The sequence below is a fragment of the Pipistrellus kuhlii genome, unplaced genomic scaffold (assembly GCF_014108245.1).
Source record: "Pipistrellus kuhlii isolate mPipKuh1 unplaced genomic scaffold, mPipKuh1.p scaffold_m20_p_3, whole genome shotgun sequence".
In the NCBI taxonomy this organism is placed as follows: Eukaryota; Metazoa; Chordata; class Mammalia; order Chiroptera; family Vespertilionidae; genus Pipistrellus; species Pipistrellus kuhlii.
The window spans coordinates 42,188,905-42,207,321 of record NW_023425529.1 but is presented as its reverse complement, the minus strand read 5'-3'; the positions used below and the strand labels follow the sequence as shown (position 1 = coordinate 42,207,321).

Genomic DNA, 18,417 nt, shown 5'->3' with positions numbered 1-18,417 from the left:
CTAAGACCTCCCCTCCCTAATGTCCAAGGAAAAGGGGGGGGGGGGGGCGCTCTGGAGCTGCCCTCGGTGTTCCAGCACCGGAGACACTGCGGAGGACCAGAAGCTCTGCCTCACCTCCAGTACCTGCAGGAACTCCCGGAAGAGCCGGATCCGCTCCGACTCCAGGGTTATCTGCTCAAAGGCTGAGTCGCACACAAAGCGCTCACGGACCTTGAACGGGAGAGCACTGCTGATCAGACCAGCCCCGGCAGGCATGGGCTGGGCTGGGGCGGAGGAAGGAAGGGAGCCGGAGCTGGCCCCAGCTGTGCTATGAGTGGGGCGCGCCCCCACTGGTGGAGAAGCACTGCTGCCCTCAGGACCGAGGGGGTGGCGTGTGGTGCCAGGCTGCAGTCCTGACCTCTTCCCAAGCCGTGCCCAGCTCCAGGGCAGGCACGGCCTGCCTCAGCATGCTTCGAAAGGCGGCCTCCCTGCGCCGCAGCCTTCGCGCCGCCTCCTTCTCCCGCTCTCTCTCCCGCGCCTCTGCTTTCTCCAGCAGCTGAGGGCAAAGAGCACACGGCACAGGGTCACCCTGCGGGGCGGGGGCCTGGGCCCCTTCAGGCATACCTCAGGGGGTGGGAAGTTGGGGTCTGGGCTGCTAACGTCATCCCCTGAACGGGATATAGTTACATTGGGGCAGTGAGAGAAGGAATGACGTAATACACAGGGATGAGTTTCAGCAGATGCCTTGGCTACAGCCCCGCCCTGCCCAACCCCTCACACTATTGAAGGTCAGCTTGATGTTGCCTGCGTCCAGCGCAGCAGCCCTCTTGTCAAAGCTTATGACGTGGGCGAAGTCCTCAAAGGCTGTGTTCACCTCCACACAGAAGCCCCGGTCCTGTGGGCACAGCAGCGCATGAAGCCAGGGCACCTCCAGGGCAGGCAGAGGGTCCAACTATAGGATGCTCAAGAAGTCCCCCACCCCAGAGTTCCACAGGACGAGGCTGCATCCAGAAACCAAGCTGTCCAAACCCTCGCCGCCTGATGACAGCACCATGCCTAGCCTTGTGAGGTGGTCACAGGGCACTGGCGGGTTGGATCACAGGGGGAAGGTTGGCGGGAAGCAGGGTGTGTGTGTACCATGCCTACTCACTAATGCCTGAGTTTCTCATAATTAGTTCTTTTTAAAAATCCTATAGACCTGGCATTCCCAGGTGGCTTCCCATTCAAGCACTAACCAGGCTCGACCCTGCTTAGCTTCCAGTATCAGATGAGACGGTAGACTCACAATTAGTTCTCTGTTCCTTTGGCTTAAAGCTTGGGCCCTCCAAGGGCTCAGTAAGTTCCTTGCATTCTCAGTCAACCTCTGCTGGTCCCACTCTTTGGCTGTATGTATTGAGTGCTAGCTAACGTGCTGAATGCTTCATACATGTCTTATTTAATCCTCTCCTATCTAAATGTATACACCGAATCCTAGTCTCCTAATTTTATGCAGAAGGAGAAACCAGAGCATTTGCCCAAAGTCAAATAGCGAGTAAGCATATGGCTGAGTGCAAGCTCTACCTCCGGTCTTTCTAACACCAAAGCCCGTGCTTGGGGGCACTGCACCCACATAGATCACTTGATCCACAGGAGAAACAGGCCACTGAGTGTGCAACTTCTAAACAATATTAAAAACACCTCACATCCTCAAAGCACCACGGGGCAGGCTGTGAATCTCATCTACGATTCACAACACAGAGGCTTAGGAACGTCATCGCACTTGGCCCAAGACAACTGGGTCTGAAGTCTGGCTCTGCAGCTGGGGCACAGGCCCAACTTCCCTCCCTCTCCCTCCACACGGCTCTAACGTGCTCCAGCCTTCCTGCCGATGGCAAAGGCATACTCTTCTTGCTTCTTCCAAGAGGACTTCCTCAACTCACACTCTCCAGTCCTCAAACATCCATCTCTCTTAGGAAGCCGAGCGCTTCAATCTCACCTCTTCCCTGACGCCATCACTCGCACACCTCACTTAGCCTGGAACCTCTCTCCACCCTTCCGCAGGCTTAATAATCTGCTTCTTTTCCTTTGTTTTAAAATATTTAAATGTAGCACAAAGGAAAATGAATAAACATTATTGAGCCTACCCTAAGCAAGACATGACAAGTCTCACACTGTGCACATAAAACTATCCCCATTTTGCAGACAAGGACACAGGTTCAGAGCCGTATAACTTGCAGAGGTTTCAACCAATGAACAGCCAGGAGTTACTGAACTCTTAAAGCTTGTGCTGCACGCACTCTACCCCCTTCGTGGACACTGCTGTCCCAAAGGTGGTTCACGTCCTAGGAGGGCCTTCTCTGTCCAGCACCTCTCCGTTCACTTCAGTGCTCCCCTCCAAGGTCCCCTCCTGTCTCTCTGACCCCCTTTACTGTATCTCTTGCATGCACTTTTGCACCTGAGAACAGCAATTGTCTTTTTAATCGACAATGTCCCTAGCAATCTCATTCTCCACCTCTCTCATTTTCAGACCCATACCAAATTGGGTATTTCATAGGCACTTCAAATTCAGGTCCTAAGAAAATTCATTTCTCATGAGCACCTCTCCGCTCCTCCCCCATATCTCCCAGCTGCTCCAAGTTTGGGGCTCTCTGCATTATCCTCTGGGATGACGCACCACAGTCTGTTCATCTGGTGGATGGCCACAGGGCCTCCTGGGCTTGTCAAGCCTCCTTTGGCAGAATCCCAAAAGGGGAAGAGGATGTGCCTAAAGCAGATTCTTTCTCCAGAGGTGTGGAGAGATGGAACTCAGTGATAGGCCTCTGCAGGCCTGTCAGTAGTACCAGAGCACTTGTACTAAAAGTTAAGCATCCAATTAAATTTAGCTCTCCTGGGACTAGATTTCTACTTTATACGATTACTAGAGGCCTGATGCACAAAATTTGTGCAAGAGTAAGCCTTGCTTCTGCTGGCTGCTGGCACCAGCTTCCCTCTGGCGCCTGAGACTCGGGCTTTCCTCAGGCCGCCAGCAGGCAAACACCCAGGGCCCGGGCTTCCCTCGCAGCCCCTGCTTTGTCCAGAAGGACATCTGGTCTGATTAGCATATTATACTTTTTTTTATTATAAAAGATTCTATTTAATATGTAGTGCTTAGTTTATTCCTTCTGGCCCCCAGGTTGTTTTTAAGAATAAATTCCCAAATGGAATTCTTATTTTCTCCAGCCCAGTTCTAGTTCTTCCTTCTTAATCCTTACCAATGGTGCCATCATCCCTCTAGCCTCACTCCTTCCTTACCCTCAATTCCACTCACACACACAGATCTGCCAATTTTACTTCTGGGTGATTATCCTACTATTTTAAACTTCCATTTTTTTTTAACAGCAGAACCCACCCCCCCCCCCCCCGAAAATAAAACCTTATGCAGAACCTTGATATATAAGAGAAGCTACTGTGCATGTAAGCAGGAAAGAGCGTACCATTCAATCTGTCCTCCCTCACCCCCATGCTTGTCCCAAGGCGCCTCTGAGGAAACCTAGGGAGTCTCAGAGCTGGGCCACCTCCGCGCTCTCACCTGCCAACCCATGTCCTGCCTGAGCTCACTCCCCACCCAGACCACTATAGTAGCCTCCCGACTGCTCTCCCTGCTCAGCCCACACCTGACCCAGCCTTGAGAATCCAGGGCTGCTCACACTTTTCTATCTCATGGCCCCAGCAGAGCAGTGGTCTTGGGGGGGGGGGGGTGTTTAGGAGAGGATGACTCAAGCTCAAATTTCATTTTAATTTCTTGCCACTATCATTTTTAGTATCCTGAGGCTTCAGGTACTAGCCTATTCCTAAGGATACAAACACAGTCTGAGAGGTCATTATCTGAGCAGATCATTCCCCAGCTCCCAGATAAAAATCCAAATTTTAACATTCAAGGAATTTACACAGAGGGCTCTACTTTCAAACTGGGACATGTGGTTCCAAAGAAACAGAGGAAGCGATAGGACAACATGGTATGTCTAACTTAAGGTCAGTAATTTTAAAATATTAAGTTTATATTAATTAGAGAAGCAACACGGTATCAAAATGTAATACCTGCATAAATTTATAAGGCAAAACACATGGAATGCTGAGTGTGCAGTGGGACATTTTTAGCTTTATTCTCAGATCTTTCTCACCTCATGTACCAAGTTACTGCCCTTAGTAATTAGCTATACCTTGGTGGAAAACACCCATTTGTCAGATGAGAAAGCCGAGGCTCAGAAAGGTTAAGTAATCTGCCCTTAGTCACACAACTAGTAAGTGGTTAAACTGGATTTTTACCCCAAGTAGTCTGCCTTCATGCTCCTAACAACTATGCCTACTGCCTCCTCACATGCATTATAATGTTCTTCACTTCCACTAAGAAGTATGCTTTCTCTGTTTTCTTCATCAGAAACACAAGGCTCTCATAGTCCATCATCACTTTTCCACCTTTGATAGACATAGATATCCAGAATTATTTCTCCAGTGTAAGAATAGTAAAGTGTATGTGTGATGGTAAACGTTCACTGAACTCTCTGCCATGACAGGGAGTGACACTAAGGATGCCATACCCCTTCCAAGAGACAGTGGCATCTCAGCTGGAGTCCACTGAATGCCTTGCAAAACCAGTCCAGTGCTACTAAACAATCCAAATTTCCAAAAGAAGCTGAAGATGTGCAACTGTTGATCTTAAAATGTTAGCAAAAATTCCAAACTTTTCTAAAGCACTGTGCAGACCAGAAGGAACTATCTCTGGCCTTTGATTAATGATGCTTCTTGCACCTGTAGTTCCTTACGCCCAGGACCTCCACCCTCCTCCAGCTAGTTACTCTTAAAAGTGCATTTTAAATGTTAATTCTTCTGATTCTTGTCTCTGTAATAATGCTTGTGCCTCTGTATAATGGTGTCACATCTATCTTCCTATTAGGCTGTGAGCTCCTTCTGGGCAGAAATGGTATCTTACTCATCTTTGTCCCCAGGCCACATAAAGGATCACAGTAGCTGCTACTGAACTGAGCTGCGATGCTCCTGCAAAGCAGGACTTCTCAGGGAGTCCTGTCTGGAACATGCCCTGAACCCAGCCTGCATCCCTCCTCAACGACAGGCCTCCCTCACCTTAAGGATGTCCTTAATGATCTTCTTCTCATCATGGAACCGTGCCTTTAAGTCCTCCACATAGAACTTGAACAAGTCCAGAGGGGTGGAGCCTGCGGGAGGAGGTAGGGAGGGGGGCCTGGCGGTGGCAGCTTCCCGAGGCCTGAGGGTCGGGTCAGGACCCAGGAGCAGGGATGCAGAGAGGCTGGCCGGGCAGGAAGCCAGGCCAGAGAAGGGGAGCCCAGCTGTCTTACCCGGCTGGCCCAGCATGTTGGCAAAGCGGACGTCAGTGCTGACCGCTGGGTACAGCTCCATCCAGGTGGACATAGAGTGCAGCTGCCCTGTCTCATGCAGCTCATCTAGGAAGGTCTGTGCAGGGAAAGGCCGGTTAGAGGGAGAGTGAGACAGGGAGGAAGGCAGAGCCAAAGGAGGAAGAGAGGAGATGGCAGGAGAGGCGGGGACAATCCAGATTGAGGAAATGCAGGCCAGGGAGCCAGCGATGAAGAGACACAGATGGGGAGGCAGAGAGCAGTGGAAAAGGAAAGAATGTAAATACAGAGAGGGACAGACTAAAACATGGGGTGAGCCAGGCTGGGAGGCAGACACAAAACTTGCCTGTAGCACAACCTTCCTATGACTTGGCTTCAACTTCGCTTTGTGTTACCGCCACTACCACCACATTTGCCACCTCAAACCTGGAGGATAAGCTTTGCCTGTCTGGCTCCCCACCAAAGGCAGATAAGCAGCCTCGCTGCCAAGCTGCCTTTAGGGTACTCTCTGCTGGGTTTCTAGGTGCATACATCCCATCTCCCTACAGGAGCAAAGCCAAGTTGAGGGGACACAGCATGGGAACCTATAGCAGAAGGCGGTCTTGTGGAGACAGACAGAACTGAGCACAGACAGAACAGTGGGCCTGCTATGGTCCGGGGCAGAGCCGAGCTCTTTCAGGGGGCGGCAAAGATACCTGGAAGGCCTCCCGGTTCTTGCGTTGCTGGCGCCGCTCCCTAAGCCGGGCCCGCTCCCGCTCCTCCTCCTCCTCCCTCTCCAAAGCTCGGATGTGCTCCTCAAAGCAGATCAGCGCATCTTCCTTGTCCATGTCTAACCACAGAGAGGAGGCTCAGCAGACATTGCACCAGTGGGATACCCTCTCGGTACCCCGCAGCGCCCCCTCCCCTCCCCGCTTCCAGGATGCTGCCCTGTAGGTGCTGGGGACAGCCAGAATGTGGGCAATGTGAAAAGAGGGCTCTGTGGGAGGGAGTACTGGAACGGTTGTTCTTGAGGAGAGATCATTAATTGCATAAGGAAAAAATCAGCAAGAATTCGGCTCTTGTAAATTTGGTTACCAAAGTCGTCATGTTTATGAAATCAGTTCTCTTAGGACCTAAGGTTTCAGTTTATGGAACTGGGAATCAATCAGGCTGTGGTCCAGTTTTAGAAAGTGTATTTCTAATATTGCCAGTGATTACATTACAGGCCAACAGCAGTTTATTGTAACACGTGTGACCAGTTATTGCCCACTGTGCCATGACAGTTTAAGAATTCACATTAGCTATAACAGCCCTCATCTCCAGGTCTTCTGATTCCTATCCCAAGTTCTTCTTCCAAGGACACACTTCTTAGATCAACAGTGGACCCAGAGGGAGAGGGTAATCTGAACATTCTGGCATCTCCAGAATCCAGAGAGCACAGGGACTGAGTGCTGGGGACCCCTAGATGTCCGGGAGAACAGGAGGTACAGGTGACATGTGTGAATTAGGCTCTGGGGACCCAGGTCAGTGATGAAAAGGGAAAGGGCAGGTGGGAGTGCAGGCCTGGCTTACTCTGAAGCTGATGGTCCTGAGCAAAGCTGGGGTTATCCATGAGGTACTGCTGGGCCTGGGACCATGTGGTTTGGAAGTTGACGCTACTCATCCCATCCAGGATGCTCTTCAGGGCCTGGATATTGCGGCGCCGTAGCTGCTTGGCCTGTTCCTGGAGAGGCAGGGCAGGCCGAAGTACTTAAGTGGTGCTGGGCAGAGGAGGATTTGGGGAAAGGAAGGTAGCTAGGGAACCCTAGGAGGGCCAGATGCAAGGCTTTCATGTACCCAGAAAGGGGAAGGAGCACAGGTTACAGACCAATCCCTCAGCGAGTCCTTCCCGCCCTCCAATGCCCCGGGTTATAGGCCCAGAACAGAAATGAAGGAATGTGCAAGTGCCACACCAGCTTCAGAGTAAGGAGCTAGGACCCTGGGGCATCGGAGAAATTAATGACCCTGGTCCATAAGGAGCAAAGAAATGAAGACTCTAAGATGAGACTGGGGCTGATGGATGCAGCCCATGACTATTACCTTCTCCTTCTTGGCCAGGAAGAAGAGGACATCATCATAAACCTCTTTTCGATCCCTCTCGGGGACCACAGCCCAGACCTCCAGCTCCCCAAAGGTCTGTTCTGCCCGCCTGTGGAGCACATGAGCTGTGGGTAGGCAGGCAGAGACCAGAGGCCCTGGGCACATGTGGTCTCAGGGTCCCACAGCCCCGCCCCAGCCCGGGCCCCTGACCGGTAGCGGGTGGTGGAGGTCATGCGCTCGTGCTGCTCCAGGAAGTGCTGCAAGGTCTGCTTGGCCTCCTTGGCCCTCAGCCGCGCCTCTTCCTTCTCCTCCTTCTCCCGCTGCGCCTTGTAGGCATTAAATGCCTGCTTTTTCTCACTCAGTTTGGGCAAGGCACTGGGTGGGAAGAGGAGTCAGCCTGAGCCACCCTGTGGTTCATGCATGGCACTCTGGGAACAGGTCTCCACCAACTCGAGTGAGGGGTCTACCCGTGGGCACAGCAGGCTGCAGGGGCCTGGGTACAGGGAGGCAAGAAAAACCTCTGGGAAAGGGTGAGAGGCAGTGAAAGGAACGGATGGGTTCCAGGACACTGATAATACCTTATGCTTTGGGGTGCTCAAATTATAGTCAGGGATATGCCCTAACCTTCCCCCAATTAATTCAAATCAATTCAACAAGCATTTATTGAATGTCTCATATCAGATACCTTTCCCTCCGGGAGGTCTTCCATAGCTTCTCTTCCCCTTGAACCTTCACTCATCTACCACTCTCCTCACCCTGGCCCCTCGGAGCCCAAGTATCGAGCTGGGGCTTCTCAGGGAGTCCCTGACCAGCTTCTCTCATGAACAGGGTCTGGAGGCCTGGCTCCCTCTGCCCAGGCCTACCTGTAACGGGGGTCGGTGACTACCATCTTCATGGCCTGTTCCCATGAGGCATTGGAGGGGACAGCCTGGAATGGAGCAGTGGGTGTCACAGAGCCTGGCCCCCTGTGGCCCCTCCAGGCCCACCCTGGGAACCCTGACTCCCGTACCTTGTCCCTCAGCAAGTCCTTAAAGGCCTGCTTGGCCTTCTCACGGTTACTCCAGCTGAGGCCAGACCGCTCCGGTTCTGGCTTTGACTCCTCTTCCTCTTGTTGGGGCTGATGCTGTCCAGCAGAACTGGGGAAGCAAAGGAGGTTCAGCCACCACATCCCCAGCCCCGGTAGGTTTCAGGGTCATGGCTGATCACCGCAAGCCGCCTGTTTCTTGCTCCCTAAGCAGACTTTTTCTGCCTTTCAGAGGTCATGCCCAGATCCCACACCCTTTCCAAGAGGCCGAGCAGAGGTAAAGGGCTGAACCAGGCTGGCAGCCGAGGCCAGCATCCAGAATGCTGTGGGGACAGCCTCACCTGCTGGGGCCCTCCTCTGGCTGCTGCAGGAAGCCCTGCTCCAGGGGCTGGACAGCATTTGACGCAGCGCAGTCTTCACTCCCACCTGGCTCAGGTTCTAGAAGGCCCACCGGCAGCGGGGTGGGGCCAGGAGGCGCAGGTGGGGGGTCAGGCTGTGGCTGAGGAGGCTGCGGCTGCAGTGTCTGGGGCTGCTGCTGCTGTTTCCTGCAGGCGAGCCAGAAGGGCAGAATCCAGAATGGAGCAGGGAGAGATGGTCAGGGGCTGGCAGGACTCTAGCCTGAGAAGAGCTGGGGACAGAGTGGCCCACTTCTCAAGGAGACAGAGCTCGCTCTTCCTTCCAGAGAGGGATCATGGGGAGAGAGTCCACTTCCACCCTCAGGTGGTCCCAAGTATGGAGGGATAGGTGGGCAAGATGAGCAAGTTACTCACCCTACAGCCTCTTGTTTGACTAGAGCTGCAATGGGAAAAGATACATGGTCACCAGGCGGCAAGGGCACCTTCCACAGCCCCCTCTCCAGGCCCCCCATCCTCACCCTCGAGGTCATCCAGGTCCTTCGGCCGGGTCCAGCGGGACTCCTTACTCTGGTTGTTATAGTAGTAAGGTTTGCCCGTGTCCGACTTGTACTCTCTCCAGGGACTCTGGGACAGCAGCAGCTGTAAGACGGGGCAGACATCAGTGGGCTGATGGAGCTAAGGTGACGCTGTGAGTATAGGGACCCAGGAGTTTTAGCCACCATCTGGCCTGGCTCAGCATGGGGCAAGGTGGACTTCCTGAGATCCTAGGAGGTTAGGGCTGTCGGGGATCTTGGGATCAGAGGAACTGTAATGTGTATGGTTTATAAACTCAGGGGAGATCAAGCATTCAGAAGGGTCAGGGCAGCTGAAAGGAAGGGCCAGAAAGCCTAGCTCAGGACCTCCGCCTTGGACTTGAGCACGCTGGGCTTCTCCCACACGGACTGCTTGTCGTCAGCATTGTAGTAGTAGATGCGCCCATCAGGGGCTACATGCTCACTCCATAGGGCCCTCTGGGGGGAGGGGGGTGCACAGAATGGTGGTCAAGGCCCCTTTCCCAAAGCTTCTCCTCACCCCAAAGACTGAACCATTAGCCCCCCACTTTCAGCCTTTCTACCCAGAGATCCCTGAGCTGGAAGAACTCACCAGAGGGCCTGTCCCAGTCACAGCAGCTAGAAAAGAAGCCAAAGGAAAGATACTGAGTCCTTGCTCCAACCTGCATCTTATCCCCATCTAGTCCTCCCTTACTCCATCCCCAATATAAACCCCTGGTCCCATCGACATCCCAGGTTCCCTGGCATCCCAACAGGCATGATCCAGGGTGGACTCTAGTCCCCTCTCCCCTGTACCCCCCGACCTCCGAGCCTGGGGGGAGCAGGCCCCCAGAAGACTCACAGCTGGCGGTGTCCACACCTGGAGCCGTCTGCCGAAGAAAGAGGAGGGGGAAGGGTTGGGGCCAAGCCCAGTGGCCCCCAGGACCCAGGCCATGGGGGACAGAGAAGCAGGCCAGGCCAAGATCCATGTGTCCTGCTACCTAACACGCTTCCCCCACTTCCTGGGTGGTGGCTCTCGGATCCCCGGGGGGAATCACACAGCAACTCCTTCGTTTTCCTCAGTGAGAGTATTTTCTTGAGACCCATCCCTTCCACAGTGGATGCCAAATTCTACAATACATCCTACCCAGACTACTGCACTGAGCAACAGCACAAGAAGGTACAGCGAGATCCCCAAGTGCTGTTGTTTTCTCCTAAAGAGACATGAAGAGGGACTCTATTTAAGTCCACAGCCCTGGCTCTGTGAGTCAAGCAATCTGGCATGAGTGTGTTCCTTAAGGGAGATGGACACAACGGCGAATAACAACAGAAAATGTACATGCCTTTGGGGGAGAGGGAGAAACAAGAAGAGCTAAGTACACGGCTGGAGAGGTCTCCAGTGTGGGGAATGCTGACAGGGACCACGATGGATCCGATGAGAAGAGAGAAAGAATGGAGGCCATATTCCTGAACTCCAAATCAGACCCCACAGTGCTGTAAAACAGAGCTGCTTCCTGCTGGCCCCAGTGCTTACCGCTGCGGTGACAGGCACTGCAGGCATCAGCATTCCTGGCATCATGGGAGGTACCATTCCTGGTATCTACGGATATAAAGACAAAAACCAGCTACTGAGGCGGAGGCAGGCACAGGCTTGGCAGGACGATTCAGCTGTGTTCAGGATCTTCACATGGGCACCTCCTCAGGCAATGCCCTGAGGGATTAAGGGCTTCTGGCCTAGCCTGAGAGTTTTCTCCAGTCATTCAGCAGACAAATCCACATGGGCCTGACCCAAAGCTCCCTACCCAGTTCCTGAAGTCCAGACCCCCAGCTCTCATCTCCATCCGCAGATAAACTGAGTTTTCCTGAGATCCTGGTGCAGAGAAGAGGATCACCTGTGTGAGTGGTGGTGGTGACCCCATTGGTGGTAGCATCGGGGGCATGATGCCAGGTGGCATGGGGGGGATGGCTGGTGGTCTCTGACTCATGGGTGGTAGCCCCATCGGAGGGAAGGGCGGAGGGATTCCTGGAGGGGGCATCTGGAATGGAAAGGAGGAAAATAAGAGATGCTGAGCAGAGAAGATACCGCCTTGCTTCTGGCAGAAAACATCCACTTGTCTCTCACCTGAACCTTCCACCCTGGCTCTGAGACAAGTTCAAAGTCTAGCTTGCTAAGCCCAGAGTATGAAACTGCCACCCTCCTCACCACTAAGAAAGACTGGCAACTGGGGGGTCCTCTGGGTCTAACAGGCAAGCACACAGCTTCCTGAGGTAGGGAAGGGAGAAGGAAAAGAAAAGTATAACCAACACCAGCCTGCAGCTGGAAGGCTCCATGTCTTTTGCAGCTCTCCTCAGAGGCTTCTCAGATGCAGGGCCAAAAGGCATGTGTCCAGTTCCCTGCCTCCCACCCCTTCTTCTCCACCTCAATGACTATCAGTTGCTAGTCCAGCTTGACTGATGTGGCATATTTTTAAAATACAGAGAAGGAGTAAAAGAGACAGACAGCCCTCCCTGCCCTCACACTACCGGGGTCTTTCCACTTCCCCGCTGGCCCCAGTACGTCCCCAGGACAAAACACGAAGGACGAACTGTCAATGTTATGAACGGAGAGCTGAACAGCAGGTCTCCTACCCCAATACCCAGCAAAACCATCCCTCTTCCAAGGGTAGCAGAAAAGGTTTTTTACACGAAAACCGTGCAGTAGTGCGGGGGCCTGGGGAGTTAAGGGTGCAGGCTGAAAAAGCCAAGCCCAGGGAAAGTCATGAAACTTACGAAGGGTGGTGGCATCATGGGGGGCCCCGGTGGGAAGGGGGCAGGCGCTGCTGGGGGCCGGGGACCAGAATCGGGAACCGACTGTTGAGGGAGAGAAAAGTCATAGGATCCAGGATGGGCAAAGAGATGAGAGTTTGCAAAAGGGAAGCAGAAGGGTGAGGATAAAAAAGGAGCATATATTTCAGAGAAAGAGTCCCCAAGACCAACTTCTGCCGACTCCCAGCTCTGAGCCCGGGAGAGGTCTGCTCTCTCTTCCACCAGCTCAGAGCCAGCTGGCTGAGCCCTTCAATGTCATCTTTAATTTAGAAGTTTCCATTTTGCCAAAGCCTCAGAAAAGTTGGAGGCTGTACTACAGGCATTTCATCCACTCTCCTGTCTGTAGGCAAAGCTGTGCCTCCCTCAGACCAGTTAAATGCGGCCTCTCATTCATAAAATATCCAGGCAGCGGTCTCTTTTCCTGTTTCCCCACCTAAATTCAGCCAGGTACAGAGCCCTCTAAACACAACTAATAACTAGTCCTTCATAAGTACTAGTCTCCCTAACTCTCCTCTCCCTCCGCTATCTGGCCTCAATCTTTAGTCAATCACTCTTTGATACCTTCCACTCGCAATCACCTCCTTCATCTCTTTAGATGTACTCCTCCTCCCCTCCAGATCCTGACCTCCCCTCCCTGTGGGTGAGGCTTTGGATAGCCTAGGTTTCCCCATCGCATACCGAATGGCTAGCCACGTCCCAGCCTTTAGTTCTCAGCTTAAATATCACTTACTCTAAGAAGTCTTCCTGACTCTAAAGCAGATCCTCCCAATTTATTCTGTCTGGTCTCCTTTTTTGTTTCCCTTTAATAGAGGGTAATATCATTCCACAGGGCAGGGATCATATCTGATTTGTTAAAAGTTGGATTCCTGGAACCTACAAGAATATCTGGCACATAATGGGCACTCAATAAATAGTGGATGGATGAATGACAAGTGAGAGAACAAAAACACTCTCTATATAGAACCTTTCAGCTCTAAATATTCGTCCTACAGATAAAGCCCCATATGGCCAAAATGATGTCTATACAAGATTTCCAGTTCAGCATTATTTGTAAAAACGAAAGATTAGAATCAGCCTAAATATCCACCGATACGGAACAAAATTACAAACATAAAATGGAATACTATGCAGTCATAAAAAAGAATGAAGCTCATTGTCTATATGAAACCACCTCTAAGATATATTAACAAATGGGGGGAGAAACGAAGTGTTGTGAAGTTTCATCACTTGTATAAAAATCGGACACAAAAGATGACAAATTGGTGGGAGGGGTACTGAGGTGGGAAGGAGATTTATCACTCTGCCCTTCTGTAACTTTTGCACTCATATGACTATGTCACCCATTCGAAAAATTTTAAGTAAACTGAGGTGTGGAGATGCAGCCAAAAGGCCCTGCCACTCCTCCTCTTTGCTTGGAAGGAAGGGGTGGTAGGGAAGAGACCCAGGGAAAGATGACCCAAGAGCCGCCTCACTGCTCCCAATGGTTCCTATGTTGAGAAGTCTCAGCTCTTTTTCCTTTAAAGGCAGGCACCAGAGTCCTGCGTAGTGCTCACTGTCCCTCTGGCCTCTGGCCTCTCCTTTTCTTTTCTTTTTATTTACTTATTTATTTTTAACATATCTTTCTCATTTTTAAAAAAAGATTTAATAGCATGGGTTTTCTTAATTGATTTCAGAGAGGAACGGAAAGGGAGAGATAGAAACAACAATGATGAAAGAGAATGATTGATCAGCTGTAGCCCGCACCTCCCATACTGGGTATCAAGCCCGTAACCTGGGCATGTTCTCTCACCAGGAATCAAACCACCATCTGGTTTGAAGGTCGGTGCTCAACCACTGAGCCACCCAGGCTGGGACTCTGCCTTTCTTTACTTCCAAGGCACATCAAGCAATCTGCCTAAGAAATCTCAGCTTTTAAAAATACTTTCTAATTTCTACCTTTACCGATAAGTGTGCCTCCTCTCTTCCTTGTCCTAAGGAAAGAAGGGGTAAGCCAAACTGCTCCAACTGGAATCACCTTTTCTCAGAGTTCAACTGCTCTAGTCTTGTATCAGACCTGCTCCTCCCTCAATACTTTCCTCAGCATGAGGAGTCAGAAACTAATCATATAAGAAGAAATCAATTCTTTGTGCCACACTCCCCACCTCAAGCTGCCTGAGGATCATCCTACCTTCCCAAATGCTATGTAACTATCTTTATGGTCCTACCAAGCATCAGGGGTTTGTTGCCCATGTCAGAGACTGGTGCTCCCAGTTGTCCAAGATTAGAAATATGAGTGTCACTCTCCACACCTCCCTCTTCCTTCTCAATACATCACTGAGTCCTATTAACTTTACCTCCTGAAGATTTATAGAATTCATATCCTCCCCTCCATTTCCTTCTCCTCACCTACCAACCCTTTCAGCGGGAATCTCACTCAAACCTGCAGCTATAATGAGCTCATCAAAACGCACCTCAGGCCCTACCAGTTTGGCTCAGTGGATAGAGCATTGGCCTGCAGGATTAAAGGGTTCCAGGTTTGATTCAGATCAAGGGCACGTGCCCATGTTGTGGGCTCAATCCCCATGAATCTCTCATCATTGATGTTTCTATCTCTCTCCCTCTCCGAAATCAATAAAAATATATTTTTAAAAATGAATCTCAGACCATGTTACTTTCCTGCTTAAAACTCTTCAATGGCTTCCCACTGTTCTTCGTGTAAAGACAAAGCCTCTGCCTAGGACCTGGGAGGCTGTAATAGATTTGCTCCCACTGCCTTGTCAGACTCCCCCATGCTTAGCTCCTGGGTCCGTGCTCCACCACACTCACCTTCTCTCAGTTCTCCGCCTCAGCATTCACCTTCTCGTGGGGTAATCTTCCCACCAACCCCACCCATCTCAACTATTTATCCTTCACACCTATTGGCCATCATTTCCTCAAAAAGTCTTCCTCAGCCCAGACCAGTCAGTACCTCCTTCACATGCTTGGACACCATATACCTTCCCCATCAGCAATTATCCATTGGAATTTTAGTTTTTTGTACAATTCTGATTTACTATTATTGGCATTAACAAAAAACAAATGCCTGCCAATTAAATCATGCTACTCCATTGATTTTTAGATGCTTCTTGCCTTCAGAAATGTTAGATTCTGAGTCTTGGAATCAATGAAATATCTGCTTTCTGCCTCACTAGGCTGGAAACTCTAAGGGGCAGACTTTAATCTGCTTTTGCTCATCCCAATGTCCTACCCTCATTGATTTCCCTCACTCCCTGCTATTGACACACAGTAGGTGCTAACAAATATTATTGCCTTAATGGCTGGATGGTCTTGACAAGTCCCACAAGACAAAGTCAGTGGCAAGGCCTAGTATCCCTAGCATCCAGCGAACACAGGATCCCAGAGATGGAGAGGGGACTCTGGCAACCACCCAAGGTAGCCCCCTTTTTTCAGATAAAAAAACGAGGGGGAATAATAATTCCTACAGCTGGTTAGGGACAGAGCCAAGACTAGATCTAATCTGTCTTCCAACCCTACTCCCTTAAAAGCACAGTCCTTGCCACAGGAAACAGGTCTGTTTTTTCACTCCAACATTTCCCCAGAAACCCATGTAGTTAAATCAGCAAGGATCCAACATTTCCTTCCTTGATAATCAGTGGTGGGTCTCTACTGCCCACCCTACAGATTCTCTCATTTAGCATTCAGTCTTTCAATAAGGCCCATGCCGTAACTCTTCTTGACTCTTCCTGATTCAATGGCTTCCCTTCTCCCTTTTACACACAAATTACTCCATGTGTTTCTTTTATTCCACTTTGTCTCTCACCTTGTTCAAGATGATCCAAAATTCACCTCTTTTGGGTTACCTCTATGACTGTTTTTCACACACACACACACACACACACACACACACTCCTGTCTACTTATGTCCTCTCGGGGAAAATGCTGCACTACTTTGCACCCAGCAACAAGCTACTCTGTAGATGTTTCTTTACACCACACTTTCCCACCTCAAACTGCCTCAGGATCCTGGGACTGCCTGTCGCCCTACTTGGGTGGAGATTTTCCTACATTCAGAGATTGCGTTTTCTTTTTTAAGCCTCCTCTGAGTGTCTAGTCAGGGCCCTGCTCACAAAGTGCTGTGACAAAATGCAGACTCATCCTTAACCTTATTCGATTTTTGCATACTGGAATATTCTAATAGGCAAGTGTTTGTGTGTGTGTGGCTAGAGGGAGTGAGGGGAAGATGTGTGTGCATGTGCCCAGGTACCTTTATATAAATTCTCTGGGTAAAGGCTGACTGTGATGAGACAGAGAAGCAGCTTGGCAGAGATCTGTGTGGCTGTGGAAAGGGAACTGGAGTTAAATACTGGCTTGGAAAAACCTAAATAATGAAAAACTAAGTGTATATGACCATCTTTAACTTGGAATGGAGATCCCTGGCAAGGTTCCAGACACTGGCCTGTTTCTGGATAGAGCAATAACATGAACATGAATTTCTATGAAACTTCCAAAGCCCTCCCTTTGCTAAGCCTCCCTGTGCGATGTGTATGCTTTCTTTCTTTCCTTCCTGAAACATCCATTCCCCTATCTATTTTGCTGCAGTGCAGGTACAACTTTGGATCTTATTACACTTCTGGGTGAGAATCTGAAGTAACTCATGTGAGAAAGAGATATAAGAAAGGGGGCTGAAAGAGAAGCAGACCCTGTGTCCTCCTTGGAACAAAAACACATTTGTGGGCTGGGGAGAGAGGATAAAGACAACTGATCATCTGATCATGTGTTCACCTGGACCAGTGGAAAGATACCCCTCGAAGATGCAATCAATTCTCATCCTCTACTTCTAAGGGACATCTCAGAATTGAAGATTCAAGAAGAAAAAAGGACAAGAGCAGAGAAAGAGAAAGAATGGAAAGAGGAAACGATTGCCCTGACTGGTTTTCTCAGTGGTTAGCGTGTCAGAGGGTTCCATTCCCCATTAGGGCCAAATTGCCAGCTCAATCCCCAGCAAGGGGCATGCAGAAGGCAGCCAATCAATGATTCTCTCTCATCACTGATGTTTCTATCTCTTTCTCCCTTCCTCTCTGAAATACACACACACACAAATGTATATATTTATATATGAGAAGGCATACCCCTATTTTGTAAAAACTGCTGTCTGGAATTCTCTGCTGTTTTTCTTAGACGGCCTCTTATTCTAAAAAATAACTTTGCTTTCTAGCCTGCTTTAGCTTGCTTGAATAATGAGGACAATAAACTTAACTGTCTGACCTTGTAGGTCAGACTAGGTATGCCCATAATTTTTAGAACTGTGTTTGTTTTCAAAGACAGCAACGAGATAACCACTAATAGCACAGAGGGCTGGCTCCTTAATAAAAAGGGAAGTTCTGCTTGTAGCTTTGCTTAGAATTTGAATTCATTTTCTCTAAGCCCACCACGGTGAATAAAGTGTATCTCCAAACTCTCCTGCATTGATTATTCCAGTTCTCTGTATATATATATATCATGTACCATGGTTGGTTTGGACCCTGGTCAGAGCATGGGTGCTGGTTGGGTTGCATTCGGGAGGCAACCAATTGATGTGATTGATGTTTCTTTCTCTCTCCCTTCTACTCTCTCTAAAAAAAAATGACTGGATGGCAGCTGCCCTCTTAGCGTAGTAGGCAGCACGTCAGTCTCATAAAAAAAGACTGGAAAAATATTCTCAGGTGAGAATTTTAAAAAAGAAGGAAATGGTAGCAGCTAATAGCTAATATTTATTGAGTGCTTATTATGAGCCAAATACCATGACAAACATTTAATCCTCACAACCATCTTAGACGTTATTATCCCCATTTTATAAAGAAACTGAGGTTCAAAGAAATTAAATGGCAGGTGACCCCAAAGTCAGTGCTTTCAAGTACTTCAAAACACTCCCGTCTAGCAAGAACGATGGTGCCACAGGTATTTCTTTCATTCAGATTCACTGGTTTGTTTTTCATGTTCACTTCTTTTTATTTTTTTAACTGAATTTATTGGGGTGACATTGGTTAATGAAATTATATAGGTTTCAGATATCGTTCTGTTTTCTTCCCCAAGCCTCACACAATTCTGAAATCCTCACACAGCTAGATGATCCCGAGGTTGCTCAGGTCTGACTCAGTCCTTGAAGAGCTTTGTGTTGGTAAAGGAAGACTGAAAGGCACATCTCTCAGAAAGAGGGAGTCATCACCATGAAGAAAAGTATCATGGAGGCTGAGACCAGCTGACGACCTGGCATGTGGTCTATCCACACGCTGCCCTTCCTCACCGGCCTCCACAGCATGAGCCTTCCCTCTCTCCTTTCAAGACCATCCTAGTCCCCC

General features: G+C 50.0%; 1 protein-coding gene and 1 long non-coding RNA gene across 12 annotated transcripts in view; one reads left to right on the top strand and one right to left on the bottom strand.

The window, feature by feature from the left end:
* The window catches only part of PRPF40B (pre-mRNA processing factor 40 homolog B), a 48,373-nt gene that overhangs the window by 1,712 nt on the left and 28,244 nt on the right, over window positions 1-18,417 (bottom strand). For 2 of the 11 annotated variants that reach the window (XM_045587956.1, XM_045587955.1), the window contains 19 exons: window positions 12,065-12,145; window positions 11,188-11,331; window positions 10,830-10,895; window positions 10,158-10,185; window positions 9,909-9,934; window positions 9,665-9,775; window positions 9,284-9,404; window positions 9,180-9,204; window positions 8,751-8,954; window positions 8,395-8,521; window positions 8,249-8,313; window positions 7,596-7,760; window positions 7,386-7,494; window positions 6,879-7,029; window positions 6,023-6,156; window positions 5,080-5,427; window positions 758-874; window positions 398-535; window positions 115-210 (listed from right to left, as the gene is read on the bottom strand). In XM_045587956.1, coding sequence (XP_045443912.1) covers window positions 115-210; window positions 398-535; window positions 758-874; window positions 5,080-5,427; window positions 6,023-6,156; window positions 6,879-7,029; window positions 7,386-7,494; window positions 7,596-7,760; window positions 8,249-8,313; window positions 8,395-8,521; window positions 8,751-8,954; window positions 9,180-9,204; window positions 9,284-9,404; window positions 9,665-9,775; window positions 9,909-9,934; window positions 10,158-10,185; window positions 10,830-10,895; window positions 11,188-11,331; window positions 12,065-12,082 — 2,193 coding nt within the window. In that variant the 5' untranslated portion in view covers window positions 12,083-12,145. The remainder of the gene's footprint in view (window positions 1-114; window positions 211-397; window positions 536-757; window positions 875-5,079; window positions 5,428-6,022; window positions 6,157-6,878; window positions 7,030-7,385; window positions 7,495-7,595; window positions 7,761-8,248; window positions 8,314-8,394; window positions 8,522-8,750; window positions 8,955-9,179; window positions 9,205-9,283; window positions 9,405-9,664; window positions 9,776-9,908; window positions 9,935-10,157; window positions 10,186-10,829; window positions 10,896-11,187; window positions 11,332-12,064; window positions 12,146-18,417) is intronic. The other 9 variants (XM_045587958.1, XM_045587957.1, XM_036455856.2 and 6 more) reach the window with 8 other exon arrangements.
* Window positions 3,369-16,959, top strand: LOC118728884. The gene is made up of 2 exons (XR_006742836.1): window positions 3,369-3,953; window positions 16,679-16,959. It is a non-coding gene; the product is annotated as an uncharacterized LOC118728884 (long non-coding RNA).